The 16,477-nt window shown below is 45.5% G+C and overlaps 1 protein-coding gene across 4 annotated transcripts in view; it reads left to right on the top strand.

Moving 5' to 3' along the window:
- zgc:92140 (uncharacterized protein LOC447854 homolog) overlaps positions 1 to 14,272 on the top strand; it is a 50,326-nt gene extending 36,054 nt beyond the window's left edge. For all 4 annotated transcript variants that reach the window (XM_029632598.2, XM_029632596.2, XM_029632599.2 and 1 more), the window contains 5 exons: positions 727 to 856; positions 10,142 to 10,227; positions 11,516 to 11,586; positions 12,413 to 12,473; positions 12,722 to 14,272. In XM_029632598.2, coding sequence (XP_029488458.1) covers positions 766 to 856; positions 10,142 to 10,227; positions 11,516 to 11,586; positions 12,413 to 12,473; positions 12,722 to 12,769 — 357 coding nt within the window. In that variant the 5' untranslated portion in view covers positions 727 to 765 and the 3' untranslated portion in view covers positions 12,770 to 14,272. The remainder of the gene's footprint in view (positions 1 to 726; positions 857 to 10,141; positions 10,228 to 11,515; positions 11,587 to 12,412; positions 12,474 to 12,721) is intronic.
- The last annotated feature ends 2,205 nt before the right edge of the window (positions 14,273 to 16,477 follow it).

Genomic DNA, 16,477 nt, shown 5'->3' with positions numbered 1-16,477 from the left:
CAACCCGTTTCTCGCTCTCTCTCTCTCTCGCTCGCTCTTTTCCTCTACCTCTCTCTCTCCAACCCGTTTCTCGCTCTCTCTCTCTCTCGCTCTTTTCCTCTACCTCTCTCTTTTTCTTCCTAGCCGACCCTCTTTTTATTCTGTCGGACCGCTCTGTGTGTCTGTCTCTGAGACACACGGAAAGAGAGAGAGGGACAGCAACGGGGGGGACACGGAGAGAAGGGACACGCACACAGAGAGGGGGAGAGAGAAAACACACACAGAGAGGGAGAGAGCCACAGAGCGAGAGACCAGTATCTCTGTCTCTCTGTATGTATCTGTGTCTCTCTTTATTTGACTGGCTGTTGGTTTTTAGGTGTTGGTGGTGGCTGATGCTGCCATGCTGTGTCTCTGACAGTGTTTTCCTTTATGCCTGTGACAGTAGTGTGTGTTCCTGACAGTCTGTCTGTGACAGTATATTGCCCGTGACTGACAGTCTGATACTCTGTGCCTGTGACATTGTGCGTGTGACTGACACCCCTTCTCCTCAGTGACAGGCTCAGAGGTTGGGATTGTGTAGCTTTACCCCAGTCATCATTAAAATACAAATGCCTGTGTCAACCAATGTAATTATCTGTCAACAGCTGCTATGGACTCTAACTTTCTCTCTTTCCACTCTCTCCTCCCACCCACCTCCACTCTCTTCTCCCACCCACCTCCACCACTCTCTTCTCTATCCGTCTCTAGGTGAGAGTGCGATGAGGAGAGGCGCCAGAGAGTGAGGCGATGGGCTGCACCTCTGCTAAGCAGGTGTCGGCCGTGCCCAGCGACGAGGAGGGCCGGGGCAAGGCCTACAGCAACGGAGACCTCTTCACCGGTCAGTACACAGTATCATAAAGTACACCATCTACATTCCAGCCGCACCTGTAGCCGTCTCTATATACACCTGCCTGTCTAATCTCTCTCCACTCTATGCCAGCTGCTGACCAGGCTTCCTTTATTTGTAGAACATTGTCCCCATCTGTAGCATGTCCCGTAGAAATAGAATTACACATCTGTAGCATGTCCCGTAGAAATAGAATTACACATCAGTAGCATGTCCCGTAGAAATAGAATTACACATCTGTAGCATGTCCCGTAGAAATAGAATTACACATCTGTAGCATGTCCCGTAGAAATAGAATTACACATCAGTAGCATGTCCCGTAGAAATAGAATTACACATCAGTAGCATGTCCCGTAGAAATAGAATTACACATCAGTAGCATGTCCCGTAGAAATAGAATTACACATCAGTAGCATGTCCCGTAGAAATAGAATTACACATCTGTAGCATGTCCTGTAGAAATAGAATTACACATCTGTAGCATGTCCCGTAGAAATAGAATTACACATCTGTAGCATGTCCCGTAGAATTACACATCTGTAGCATGTCCCGTAGAAATAGAATTACACATCTGTAGCATGTCCACTCCACACATACTGGCCTGTTGGCTATGTTATCTGTATTACCGCTTCTCTAGTCTCTCTCTATACCCAATCTTTATTCTACAAGGGCAGCTTGACTATTCCACCTTTTTTAGTCTGACATTTTTAAATGAGTACATCAGGCTATATATTTTATTAATGAATGCCAAGTTGCTGACACGGGCAGTGCAGATTTCAGAAAACGTCAATATGTGTCATGTTACCCATTCTATTTCTCTTCCTCCCTCCTACCTTGTGTGAATACTACTTGGTGCAGTAGCCTCTAGGATGGCTGAGTGGTTTGGGTGTTCTGTCCTCTTAGTACTTCATGTTTTAGAGCTTGGACATGGAGAGAGAGAGAGAGAGAGAGAGAGAGAGAGGGTGAGAGGGTTAAGAAAGTGTATCTAGTTAACAGCATCAATTCTAGCTGCTTGCTGGGCAGGTTGGGTGCTGTGGATAGGATTATAGAGATGGGATGAGGGATTAGAGACAGATTAAGAATTAGGAGCAACACGCTGGAATACCCACTCCGGAAATGGCAGATGACGAGCCACAGGCGGCATCGGTCTGTTCTCCCTCTCTATCACTCTTTCCCTCCCTCTATTACTCTCTCTATGCCCTCCCTCTCTATCACTATATTCCTCCCTCCCTAGCTCTCCATCTCTCTCTCCCTCCCTCCCTCTATTACTCTCTCTACGCCCTCCCTCTCTCTGTTGGACCCATAGTTATTGGTCTGACCTTTGTGCCTCTCTCTCTCCTTTTGACTTTATTTCTGACCCTCCCCTATCACTCTGTCCCTCTCTCTATTAGTCACTCCTCTTTTTCTTTTAAGGAATGGCTGCATCGTGACACTTGATTGGAGGAGGAAGGGAAATATTCCTTGAGGAAGATGACGTGGATGAAAGATTCTCTTTTCCCTTCTCGGTTCATCTATCTCCTCCTCCCTTTCCTCTCCAGGGCCTCACTTTCTTGTCTTCCTTCCTTCCTCTTCGTATTAAAACATCTCCCTTCTTCTCCATGTCCTCCCCGGCTGTTCAACGATTCCCTCTTCCTCTCCCCCTCCCTTTCCTTCCTCTCTCCCTTATCGCAGCATTGGCTCACGGCTCCCTGCCCTCCTCCATCCATCGATACCTTACTCGCACAACAGGAAAGGCTGAGCTCCTTTACACAAACACTGGGGGAATGAGAGAAAATGGCAACACTTTCTGATTAATTGTGTTGCCTTACATGTTTGTTTTAGCACGTCACTTGTTGTCTTGTTGCAGTTTTACGATTTGATTTGTAGTTGGCCAGACTGTTGTGAGTGGGTGTATTGTATTGGTTGTATTGTAGTTTATATATAGTCGCTATGGGGCTATTGTTGACTGGACATTCAGAACTGCGAATGCAATATGAAGCCTCACGCAGCTCACTACATGATGTAATTCAGGACGTATCTAACTGATTTTACACTGAACAAAAAAGAAACGCAACCGTTTCAAAGATTTTACTGAGTTAGAGTTCATATAATGAAATCACTGAACTTTAAATCAACTAATTAGGTCCTAATCTATGGATTTCACATGACTGGGGATACAGATATGTATCTGATGGTCACAGTGTATTCAGATCCCTTCCTCCACATTTTGTTACGTTACAACCTTATTCTAAAACATTGTTTTCTTCATCAATCTACACACAATACCCCATACAGTGAAATTAGGTTTTTAGTCATGTTTGCTATTTTATTACAAATAAAATACCCCTTAATGACGAAGTGATAACAGAAAAATCTTATTTACATAAGTATTCAGACCCTTTTCTAGGAGACTAGAAATTGAGATCATGTTCATCCTCTTTCCATTGATCATCATTGAGTTGTTTCTACACCTTGATTGGAGTCCTCCTGTGGTAAATTCCATTGATTGGACATGATTTGGAAAGGCACACCCAGTTGACAGTGCATTTCAGAACACAAACCAAGCCATGAGGTCGAAGGAATTGTCTGTAGAGCTCCGAGATAGGATTGTGTTGAGGCACAGATCTGGGGGAAGGGTACCAAAACATTTCTGCAACATTGAAGGTCTCCAAGAACACATTTGCCTCTCATTCTTAAATGGAAGAAGTTTGGAACCACCAAAACTCTTCCTAGAGCTGGCTGCCCGGTCAAACTGAGCAATTGGGGGAGAAGGGCCTTGGTCAAGGAGTTGACCAAGAACCCGATGGTCACTTTGACAGAGCTAAGGAGTTCCTCTGTGAAGATCTCTGCAGCACACCACAAATCAGGCCTTTATGGTAGAGTGGCCAGACAGAAGCCACTCCTCAGTAAAAGGCACATGACAGCCCACTTGGAATTTTCCAAAAGGCACCTAAAATAGTCTGACCATGAGAAACAAGATTCTCTGGTCTGATGAAACCAAGATCGAATTCTTTGGCCTGAATTCCCAGTGTCAAGTCTGGAGGAAACCTGGCACCATCCCTATGGTGAAGCATGGTGGTGGCAGCATCATGCTGTGGGGATGTTTTTCAGCAGCAGGGACTGGAAGACTAGTCAGGTTTGAGGATAAGATGAACGGAGCAAAGTAAAGAGATTCTTGATGAAAACCTGCTCAGGACCTCAGACTGGGGTGAAGGTTCACCTTCTAACAGGACAACGACCTTAAGCACACAGCCAAAACGGCACAGGAGTGGCTTTGGGACAAGTCTCTGAATGTCCTTCAGTGGCCCAGTCAGAACCCAGACTTGAACCCGATCGAACATCTCTGGAGACCTGAAAATAGCTGTGATGCAACACTCCCCATCCAACCTGACAGAGCTTGAGAGGATCTGCAGAGAAGGTGTGACAAGCTTGTAGCGTCATACCCAAGAAGACTCGAGGCTGTAATTGATGCCAAAGGTGCTTCAACGCAGTACTTTTTTATTTTTATTATACATTTGCAAAAATGTCTTAACCTGTTTTTGCTTTGTCATTATGGGGTATTGTGTGTAGATTGATGAGGGGGGAAACGATTTAATCAATTTTAGAATAAGGCTGTAACGTAACAAAATGTGGAAAATGTTAAAGGGTCTGAATACAGTCCGAATGCACGCTACCTTAAAAGGTGTGTGCATAAAAAAAGTCAGTATCTGGTGACCACCATTTGCCCCATGCAGCACAACACATCTCCTTTGCATAGAGTTGATCAGGCTGTTGATTGTCGCCTGTGGAATTTTGTTCCACTCCTCTTCAATGGCTAGGCGAAGTTGCTGGATATTGGCGGGAACTGGAACGCGCTATTGTACTCGTTGCTTCAGAGCTATACAGTTGAAATCGGGATTCATCCGTGAAGAACACACTTCTCCAGTGTGCCAGTGGCCATTGAAGGTGAGCATTTGCCCACTGAAGTCGGTTTCAACGCCGAACTGCAGTCAGGTCAATACCCTGGTGAGGACAACGGGCGTGCAGATGAGTTTCTGACCGTTTGTGCAGAAATTCTTCAGTTTTGCAAACTCACAGTTTCATCAGATGTCTGGGTCGCTGATCTCAGATGATCCAGCAGGTGAAGAAGCCAGATGTGGAGGTCCTTGGTTGGCGTGGTTACATGTGGTCTGCAGTTGATTGTACAGCGAAATTCTCTAAAACAATGTTAGGGGCAGCTTATGGTAGAGAAATGTACATTTAATTGTCTGGTGGACATTCCTACAGTCAGCATGCCAATTGCACGCTCCCTCAACTTGAGACATTGGTGGCATTGTGTTGTGTGACACAACGGCACATTTTATAGTCAACTTTTATTGTCGCCAGCACAAGGTGCACCTGTGTCGTGATCATGCTGTTTAATCAGCTTCTTGATATGCCACACCTGTCAGGTGGATGGATTATCTTGGCAAAGAAGAAATGCTCACTAACAGGGACGTAAACAAATGTGTGCAAATTTTGAGCAAAATAATAAGCTTTTGTGGGTATGGAAAATCTCTGGCATCGTTTATTTCAGCCCATGAAACATGGGACCAACAATTTACATGTTGCGTTTACATTTTTGTTCAGTATAGATTACGTGTGCGTAAGAAACATCCTCTTTAGACTTGAGCTGTAAGTAATATGAGAGTAATAGTCTCTCCTAGTATGAGATCACATAAGCCCCTTTCATTTCGAAACGGCTAGGAAAATAGTGGAATATAGTGTTGTTACCTGGCCAGGCGGGCTTGCAGGGCCCGGCGGGCTTGCAGGGCAGTAATAATGACTCCTGGTCTGACATAGTATATTGTTAGGGAACCAACCCAGGCAGTAGAGAGCGACCAATAGTTTTTTTTTTTTTTTTTAGAGTCAAGGAGGCCGATGGCCGATATTCAATATCATTCAATTGGAAAATGTTGGTGACAAAATGTCCCAGTGACATCAATTTTTGGTATTAACAATCTAACTACACAATGGTAATAATTGTATTTTATTTATTTGAATGATAAATCTCTTGATAAACTGGGTGAATTTAAGATTGCATTAGCCTACTCTCACAATACAGGTGATTTCATATTCAATAGGAGTGTGTGCATTGAGCTTATTCTGACTGATCAGTGGAGTCCAATGGTGCTACAGATGACAAACAATCTGTCTTCCATGTGGGACTTCCACTGAGTGGACACAACTTTAGGGACACCTTTCCATGATAGACTGACTAGGTGAAAGCTATGAACGCTTATTGACGTCACCTGTTCCATCCACTTCAGTCAGTGTAGATGAAGGGGAGGCGACTGGTTGAAGGAGGATTTTTAAGTCTTGAGACAATTGAGACATGGCTTGTGTCTGTGCCAGGCAGATGGTTAATGGGCAAGACAAAATATTTAAGTGCCTTTGAACAGGGTATGGTAGTAGGAGCCAGACTCACTGGTTTGAGTGTCAAGAACTGCAACGCTGCTGGGTTGTTCACGCTCAACAGTTTTCTGTGTGTATCAAGAATGGTCCACCAACCAAAGGACATCCAGCCATCTAGACACAACAGTGGTAAGCATTGGAGTCAACATGGTTCAGCATCCCTGTGGAGCGTTTTCGACACCTTGAAGTCCGTGCTCTGACGAATATAGGCTGTTCTGAGGGCAAAAGGGGGTGCAACTCAATATTAGCAAGGTGCTCCTACTGTTTTGTACACTCTTGTGTATATTAGTGTACTGATCAACAACATTTGTATAGAAGCATCACTCCAACATGTCACAACTGTATGGAAGGACATCGTATAGGCACAGTTAGTTTGACAATCTAAATTAACATCTATTCAGTGCAAGTGGGTCCAATGTCATGATTTGTGATCACTGATGCTTATTTTCAGTCATCTGTGATCTGGAAAAAGTAGCAGCCAGGATGAAATTCAAAACGACTCATCTAGCCAGCTTGCTATCACAGTAGCGAACACATCAGATGAAAGGGTTAGTTATCTGTAATCTTTGCTAACAGGTCACATAGCTTTCTGCTTAGCTAGCTAGCTTGCTTATTGCATGCATGTCCAGGCACGTCAGCGTGAGCCTTATTATTAGTGGATTAAACTAAACTGATACTTGCAACCGGAGTTCGATTTCAGTCAGTCTGTTAATCCGTTTTTCAGTATTGCACCCTTCTATTGGAGAATGAGCTGCTGGTTTTTCCCTCATCAAATCCAAGTTTATTTGTTGCCTGCGCTGAATACAACACCTTACAGTGACATGCTTACCGGTACTTACAGGCCATAAACCAACAGTGCAATTTTTAAGTTAAAAATAGGTATTAGGTGAACAATGGGTAAGTAAAGAAATAAAGGCAGTGAAAAATAGCAGTAGTGAGGCTGTAATACAGGAGAGGGGCTGTAATACAGGAGAGGGGTTGTAATACAGGAGAGGGGCTGTAATACAGGAGAGGGGCTGTAATACATTTACATTTTACATTTAAGTCATTTAGCAGACGCTCTTATCCAGAGCGACTTACAAATTGGTGCGTTCACCTTAAGACATCCAGTGGAACAGCCATTTTACAATAGTGCATCTAAATCTTTTAAGGGGGGGGTGAGAAGGATTACTTTATCCTATCCTAGGTATTCCTTAAAGAGGTGGGGTTTCAGGTGTCTCCGGAAGGTGGTGATTGACTCCGCTGTCCTGGCGTCGTGAGGGAGTTTGTTCCACCATTGGGGGGCCAGAGCAGCGAACAGTTTTGACTGGGCTGCGCGGGAACTGTACTTCCTCAGTGGTAGGGAGGCGAGCAGGCCAGAGGTGGATGAACACAGTGCCCTTGTTTGGGTGTAGGGCCTGATCAGAGCCTGGAGGTACTGAGGTGCCGTTCCCCTCACAGCTCCGTAGGCAAGCACCATGGTCTTGTAGCGGATGCGAGCTTCAACTGGAAGCCAGTGGAGAGAGCGGAGGAGCGGGGTGACGTGAGAGAACTTGGGAAGGTTGAACACCAGACGGGCTGCGGCGTTCTGGATGAGTTGTAGGGGTTTAATGGCACAGGCAGGGAGCCCAGCCAACAGCGAGTTGCAGTAATCCAGACGGGAGATGACAAGTGCCTGGATTAGGACCTGCGCCGCTTCCTGTGTGAGGCAGGGTCGTACTCTGCGGATGTTGTAGAGCATGAACCTACAGGAACGGGCCACCGCCTTGATGTTAGTTGAGAACGACAGGGTGTTGTCCAGGATCACGCCAAGGTTCTTGGCGCTCTGGGAGGAGGACACAATGGAGTTGTCAACCGTGATGGCGAGATCATGGAACGGGCAGTCCTTCCCCGGGAGGAAGAGCAGCAGGAGAGGGGCTGTAATACAGGAGAGGGGCTGTAATACAGGAGAGGGGCTGTAATACAGGAGAGGGGCTGTAATACAGGCGAGGGGCTGTAATACAGGCGAGGGGAGGGGCTGTAATACAGGCGAGGGGCTGTAATACAGGAGAGGGGCTGTAATACAGGAGAGGGGCTGTAATACAGGCACCGGTTAGTCAGGCTGATTGAGGTAGTATGTACATGTAGATATGGTTAAAGTGACTATGCATATATGATAAACAGAGAGCAGCAGTAGTGTAAAAGAGGGGTGGGGGTGGGTGGGACAATGTGAATAGTCCACGTAGCCATTTGATTACCTGTTCAGGAGTCTTATGGCTTGGGGGTAAAAGCTGTTGAGTAGCCTTTTGGTCCTAGACCCAGATAGACATTCCACGGCATTGTGCAGTGCTTGTGGCTCAGGCGGTGAGTGGTGACTGGCATAGCAGCAGTTTTGCTATGTAGATGGACGATCGAGAAGGGCTGATAGACAAGAAAAGGCCAATAGCGTCCCGATATATCGGCTCGGACGATAATCGGTCGTTCTCTATCAGACAGGGCAGGGTTAGTGTAAATGTCATGTCTGCTTCAGTCCTATGGAGACACAGTTTGAGCTGGGAGAGAGCCTGACCAGGCAGGGGGCTCTGACTGGCAGACTGCAGAAAGGAGAGAGTGACAGCCTGCCCTGACCACTCAGCCTGACTGGGAATGGACACACACTCATGCTCAAACTGACACACACACTAGTTCCAACTGACACAAAGCCACTCAGTCAGCTCTTAAAGGTCGACACAGAGCTCCAGCTCCTAATGAGAAAGATGTCCACATTAGAGAATCAGTTTTTCTCAAAATAGAATCGCTTTCTCTGTCATTGTCCCTAAAATGGCCCTATCATCATCAAGATGAAGCAAGCAGCCCTGTCGCCTTTGTTTCACCCCGTCGTCTGTCACAGTCAGTGCCAGTGGAGACGCACACTCACTGATACACATCCACTCCAATATGGACAAATGTAGGCAACCTGGTCCCAGATCTCTGTGCTTTAGCCAACTGCCTGTTGTTGTTATTGTCATGCCATACAAGGACATACCTGGACAGATCTGGGACCAGGCTAAAAGAAGACTGATGGGAATAGATAAAAACATTATCCATGCAATATAGTCATTTTCCTCCGTCCTTATAGGTTCATTCTTAATGTATTCATGTGCCTTTAATGTCTGCTCAGTGTTAGCTGTTTTTTCTCCTGTTACCTGTCTCTGTTACTAAGCCACAGTGACTGATGGTTGATTCACTGTGTGTTGTTTGAGGTAGTGTGTGTAGGCGTGTTCAGGCGGGCTGCTTTGCTCTGGCATGTTTACATTCCCCAGGCAGGCAGCAGAAGAGAAAACGACGTGTTCTTTATCCTCCCTCTCTCTCTCCATCCCCCGTCTCTCCTCATAGTTAGTCCTGTCTGCCCTCTAGGGTGTCTGATCTGATGTTGATGTCTTTCACACACCGATGACGCACAATGTGACACACACACACACACAGGTGATACAGGTGTCAGGGAGGATGCTGCGTCTGAGGCACTGAAGCACAGAGACCGACGACGAGAGGATAGAGTGAGCGAGACCGTGTGAGGAGAGAGTGATGAATAGAGTGTGTGGGACGGTGAGAGGATAAGAAGTAGAACAGCATACAGGCTGCAGAGACAATTCAAATAGACTGACTGCACATCCCATCCTCCCACTCCTTCCTATCAGTCATATGAGTCTATTTCAGAGAAAGGGCCAAATACACAGAATCCAGCTGATAATACAGGGCTTGTGTTGCTTTCTCAGAAAACTGTGGATATCTCCTCAGGAATATAGTTACCTGTTTTTCTGTCCACTGTTGGGTGGGGTCTCTCTGTGTGTATGTGCAGTGCCACTCGTATGCAGGAGTAGTTTTATGTATCTAACTGTTCTCTCTGGTTTTTCTCTCTCCATACAGACGAGTACAAGATGAAAGGAGTGGAGGAGGTGAAGTACATGCGTGGAGAGGAGGACCGGGTGAACGCGCGTAACCAGGAGAACCTGGTGAGAGAGGAGAGACACACACACACACACACACGCAGTCTGACTGTTCATCAACACACAGAAAACAGTCCTCTGACATTCTATCAACACATGCAAACAGACAGTGTTTGTGCTAAATGCACATGTCCACAGAAGCCCACCCAACACACACAGCCATGGTGCCTCCCGAGCAGGTAGAGACAACGTGTTGGAATGTGGCAGTTTCATTAAAGGCTGTTTTAACCCCTTCCTTCACGGCCTATATTTTGTGAGCAAATAGCTACGATTTATTCTTTCCTACAAACACTGTCAAATAACCAGGGAAAAAGTGCACACCCTTTTGGATGAGGTAACGATTGAAGGAAAGGAATCAAAACTCGAGAGGAATGAAACTCCTACCCTACTGTTGCTTTGTCATTTCAGTGTCTCTTTATTCCACCAGTGTTGTGAATGTGCTGCCGTCGTCATAGTCACATTAGTTTTGACATATGCGACAGCTGGCTTAAAACATGCAGCAGAACAAATGTCATTTTCAGAAGTGACTTTTACTATTTTTAGAAAGCTTAATGGGAACTACTCACAGGGGACTGTTTCTCACAGACGCACATTTTAATCCTGCAGAGTCCAAGTGCGCACACACCAACAAATAGATTTATTTGTGACGCTGCATATCCATGAAATGCCTGTAGTGAGCATACGCAGTAGCAGAGTGATCTGAAGGCTGTGGAGAGGGCAGCTCCTAGTTTAAAACATGTGAAACCCTTGGCATGCCATGCTCCTCCAAAGCACAGCCAGCACCTCTAAAGATCCAGGCCGGTGAGGAGGTTTTTCCCCTGGTCAGTCCCTTTTAGCATCCCAGCCAGCGTCTGGGTCCAGGCAAGAGCAGGGCAGACCAGGCTCTCATGCACGAGATATACATGGCAGCCTGTCTCTTCCCACCACCAGGGCTCCAGCAGCAGGGGTAGGCCAGCCTGTCTCTTCCCAGCAGCAGGGGTAGGCCAGCCTGTCTCTTGCCAGCACCAGGGGTAGGCTAGCCTGTCTCTTGCCAGCACCAGGGGTAGGCTAGCCTGTCTCTTGCCAACACCAGGGGTAGGGCAGCCTGTTAACTCTTAACCTCCAGCCACAGACCGGTCAGTCCCCTAACCATAAGGACACACAACACAGCAGGGTACGGATGTTTCCAACCTTAGGGCCCTGGCTGGTGGGTCAGGTAGATTTTATCCCCCCAGGCCTACTACATGGGCAGATTGGGGTTCGGGGGGCTCTGTGTGTCGTGGGTCAGAACTATGAGCTGATCTGTGTGTTTCAGGAGAAGACCTCTTTACAGTACAGGGGGAAACCGCACAAAGAAGGCTCTGGAGCCAACGCCAACAGGACAAAGTGAGTAATAACATGTTTGTTTGTGACAAAGTGAGTGTAATAATAAAATGTGTGTAATACCACTGAGTATGTGTGCACATGTTATCAGCTAGTCATTGGTGTTACTGCGCTTTTTATATGTATTCATAAATGGTTTCAGGCGGTGTGATTAAATCAGTGTGTTATCACTAGTGGAGCTGAGTGGCTAGTGTCTTTCGTTTCCAGACATGTATTGTGGCTCTGTTTCTGTTTGGTGACATTGTGATTGGATTAGCATGGGTGCTGGAGCTGTATTTAGTTTGCGTTTGGATTATAGACCTTTGTTGGGAGTACTCCATAAAATGATTATTCAAATTCCTCCACAACCACGAAGGCTCTTGCCGAAGCGGGGGTTTAGAACTGTGTGTGTGTGTGTGTGGGGGGTGTAATGGAAAATTCTAGTGGTGTGTTTGTTGCCTTGTTGCCTCCTGTTTCCTCCCCCTCTAACTTCCTCCTTCATTTTCTTTCTCTGTCCCTCGCTCTCACTTTCTCTCCGTCCCTCGCTCTCACTTTCTCTCCGTCCCTCGCTCTCACTTTCTCTCCGTCCCTCGCTCTCACTTTCTCTCCGTCCCTCGCTCTCACTTTCTCTCCGTCCCTCGCTCTCTCTTTCTCTCCGTCCCTCGCTCTCTCTTTCTCTCCCTCCCTCGCTCTCTCTTTCTCTCCCTCCCTCGCTCTCTCTTTCTCTCCCTCCCTCGCTCTCTCTCTTTCTCTCCCTCCCTCGCTCTCTCTCTTTCTCTCCCTCCCTCGCTCTCTCTCTTTCTCTCCCTCCCTCGCTCTCTCTCTCTTTCTCTCCCTCCCTCGCTCTCAGTATCCACACATCAGAGAGCCAGCAGGAGTTCTTCAGGATGTTGGATGAGAAGATTGAGAAGGTGAGGGGGGACCAGCCAGCAGGACCTGGACATTTTAAAGAGACCGTCTCCTGTGAGATTGGGGGCTGCTAAAAGCCAACTCTTGACAGGCAGGAAATACATTCAGATTAGGACTTTAAAAGACTACTTTAGTCCTATCAACTCACCCCTGTCTTATCTAACTTCTCCATTTATCCTATGGAGAAGCTATCTGTCCTGCCTCTCATCACTCTCTTCTGTCTCATCTCTCATCTGTGGTGTGCCCACAGGGACAGGACTACTGTTCAGAGGAAGAAGAGGCAGAGGATGGGACATAGCAAACGAGGCCTGACTCAACCCCCAACAGAGAGCCTCCCAGAGTGTGTGCGAGTGCATGTTCGTCTGAATCAGTGTGTGTATGTATGTTCCACTGCCTTTGTATGTGATTCTGTATGTGTCTGTGTGAGCATGTAGGTTTTTTGTGTGTGAAAGTGAGATGGATAGCTATTCTCAAAGACTGTTGCCCCCCTCTTGGCTGTCGTCCCATTGGGCCCCTGAGTGGATTACTGGAGGGAGAGATGAACGAGGAGACATACAGACAGACATGTGGACTCACTGCCCTGCAGGACTATGGAGAGACTCACATGGAGACGGACATGCAAACCGACATGTGGACTCACTGCCCTGCAGGACTATGGAGGGACCCTCCCCTCTACCCCAACTACCACCCCAGTGAACTGTACTGTGGTCCCTGGTCCAGCTTTGTGTATACCACCCCATGACTACAACATGGAGAAGGAGGACGAACAGAGGAAGAATGAGCATTATGGGAGTCTGGGAGACACCCTCCTGGTTTCCACCCTCCATGGCCCTGACTATTGTGCTTTGCTTGTGAGGAGCAGAGATGTGGATAGAGAAAGAGAGGTGCTGGGGAGGGGGAAGCACTTCCATAACCCCCATCAGACAACGGAGGCTCGCTGCTGCAGTGGGCCAGAGGACCTGCGAGAGGGTAGGGGGAGGGGAGGGGGGTAAAGAAAAACCTAGATATTTTAATAAGAGAAAGAAGAGTCAGTGAGTGGCTTATTTTGAAACTCTGAACTCCTGCCTTTTTAAAGGACTTTTTTATTATGTTGATCCAGTTCATTATTTTTAGTTTTTTTTAAATGTTTTTTTGTTTGTTTTTGTTTTTGGCTTCTATCCTAGTGCATCACCTGTTCCTGTGTCACTACACAACCTGTCCTCTTAAATATACCCTCAACGCTAATATACCAGACCCTGGCTATGTGAAACACACTCAACTTCATATGCATAGATGCAGACACAGAAGTGCACACTCATACAGACAGACCAATGCAGATAGACTCATGTGTATATATGTGTGTATGTATATGTGTATATATATATATATATATATATACACATACATACACACACATATATATATATATGCCATTGTATTCCTGTCATTCTTTTAGCCACGTGTTATGTTAATAGGCTGTGATGTTTTGGGTGAATGTTGGAAGCAGCAGCTATGGGTTTCTGCTGCTGGACTTATTCATGTGCACTTCTAGTGTTTATTACTCTCTCCTCTGCATTGGTAGCCCAGCCTCCACTTCTCTTCAACTCAGCAGTATTGACGCTTACTGGCAGCGTGGAGTCACCCTCTGTTGACACACACTGCCTTTTCATGGAGTGAGAAGTGAGATTTAAAGGAAAAGAGGTGTGGTTGCCTGGGAGACGCAGCCCTCAACGTTATTCTGTCATCATTACTCGATCGTTCCTTTTTCATTTGATTCAGTACTTTTTGTTTTTCTATTAAAAATAAAAACACAGGAGCTGTTCATCTGCTTTGTGTATCTATCAGTGGTGGAAAAAGTACCCAATTGTCATACTTGAGTAAAAGTAAAGATACCTTAATAGAAAATGACTCAAGTGAGTCACCCAGTAAAATACTACTTGAGTAAAAGTATTTGGTTTTAAACATACTTAATTAACTTATATTAAGCAACCCAGACTGCACAGTTTTTTTTATTTACAGATAGCCAGGGGCACACTCCCAACAGTCAGACATAATTTGCAAACGATGCATTTGTGTTTAGTGAGTCCGCCAGATCAGAGGCAGTAGGGATGACCAGGGAGGTTCTGTTGATAAGTGTGAATTTGACCATTTTCTGTCCTGCTAAGCATCCCAAATGTAAGAAATACCTTGGTGTCAGGGGAAAATTGTAAGGAGTAAAAAGTACATTATTTCCTTCAGGAATGTAGTGAAGTAAATGTTGTCAAATATAAATAGGAAAGTACGGATACCAAAAACCTACTTAAGTAGAAATACTTTAAAGTACTACTTAAGTACTTTTAACCACTGGTGTCTGTGTGACTCGAAGGTGGTATGTGGTTAACAGAGTAAGGAAAGTCGTTTCATGCTGACATCACTGTTGGGATTGAAGAGTCAGTAGATTTTCCTCGGGTACTGTTCCCAAAGCCATGGTGCATGTGGAGTGTAGACACCTTCTGGTCCAGACTGATGCTTTGTGCCATCTGGTGGTTGAATATCAGAATTGCACCTGAGGCGTCATGAATTACAAAGCCTATTCAATAGGGCTGGGGGAACTCACGATACGATATTATCACAGATACTTAGGTGCCGATATGTATTGTGATTCGATATGTATTGTGATTCGATATGTATTGTGATTTTTTTATTGCGATTTGATGTCCCAAACATATGGCTCATGTCTGCTGCAGAGAGGCGAGAGACCCATGCGCAAACGAGTTTTGATCAGTCATTGAAATAAAAGTGCTGAAAAACATTTGGAGAACAAGCTATGAAGGAAAACTACTGGAATTTTCGTGCAGGTACAGCCAACCAGCGCAAAATGAATGCGATGTTGTCAAGACAATACAATATACAGTGGCAAGAAAAAGTATGTGAACCCTTTGGAATTATCTGGATTTCTGCATAAATTGCTCATCAAATTTGATCTGATCTTTATCTAGGTCACAACAATAGACAAAGTGCTTAAGAAAAACAACAATGTGTGTTATTAGTTTGTCTATATTGAATACATACTTTTTCTAATCTACAGTGTAAATGTTTAAATTATGTGAACCCCTAGGCGAATGACTTCTCCAAAAGCTAATTGTCAGGAGTCGGCTAACCTGGAGTCCAATCAATGAGATGAGATTGGAGATGTTGCTTAGAGCTGCCTTGCCCTATAAAAAACACTAACAAAATTAAAGTTTGCTATTCACAAGAAGCATTGCCTGATGTGAACCATGCTTCAAACAAAATAAATGGAATTGTTGACTTACATAAAGCTGGAAAGGGTTACAAAAGTATCTCTAAAAGCCTTGATGTTCATTGGTCCACGGTAAGACAAATAGTCTATAAATGGAGAAAGTTCAGCACTGTTGCTACTCTCCCTAGGAGTGTCAGTCCTGCAAAGATGACTGCAAGAGCAAAGCGCAGAATGCTCAATGAGGTTAAGAAGAATCCTAGTGTGTCAGCTAATGACTTACAGAAATCTCTGGAACATGTTAATGTCTCTGTTGACAAGTCTATGATACATAAAATACTAAACAAGAATGGTGTTCATGAAGAAGCACAGAAGAAGCCACTGCTGTCCAAAAAAAACATTGCTGCAAGTCTGAAGTTTGCCAAAGTGCACCTGGATGTTCCACAGCACTACTGGCAAAATATTCTGTGGACAGATGAAACTACAGTTGAGTTGTTTGGAAGGAACACACAACACTGGAGAAGGAAAGTCACAGCACACCAACATCAAAATCTCATCCCAACGGTAAAGTTTGGTGGAGGGAGCATCATGGTTTGGGGCTACTTTGCTGCCTCAGGGCCTGGACTGCTTGCTATCATTAAAGGAAAAATTAATTCCCAAGTGTATCAAGACATTTTTCAGGAGACTGTTAGGCTGTCTGCCAATTGAAGCTCAACAGAATTTGGGTGATGCAACATGACGACGACCCAAAACACAAGTAAATCAACAACCGAATGGCTTCAACAGAAGAAAATACGCCTTCTGGAGTCC

The sequence above is a fragment of the Oncorhynchus nerka genome, linkage group LG24 (assembly GCF_034236695.1).
Source record: "Oncorhynchus nerka isolate Pitt River linkage group LG24, Oner_Uvic_2.0, whole genome shotgun sequence".
Lineage (NCBI taxonomy): Eukaryota > Metazoa > Chordata > Actinopteri > Salmoniformes > Salmonidae > Oncorhynchus > Oncorhynchus nerka.
Note: the sequence above shows the minus strand (reverse complement) of the source record. Positions and strands in the feature narration are given on the sequence as shown.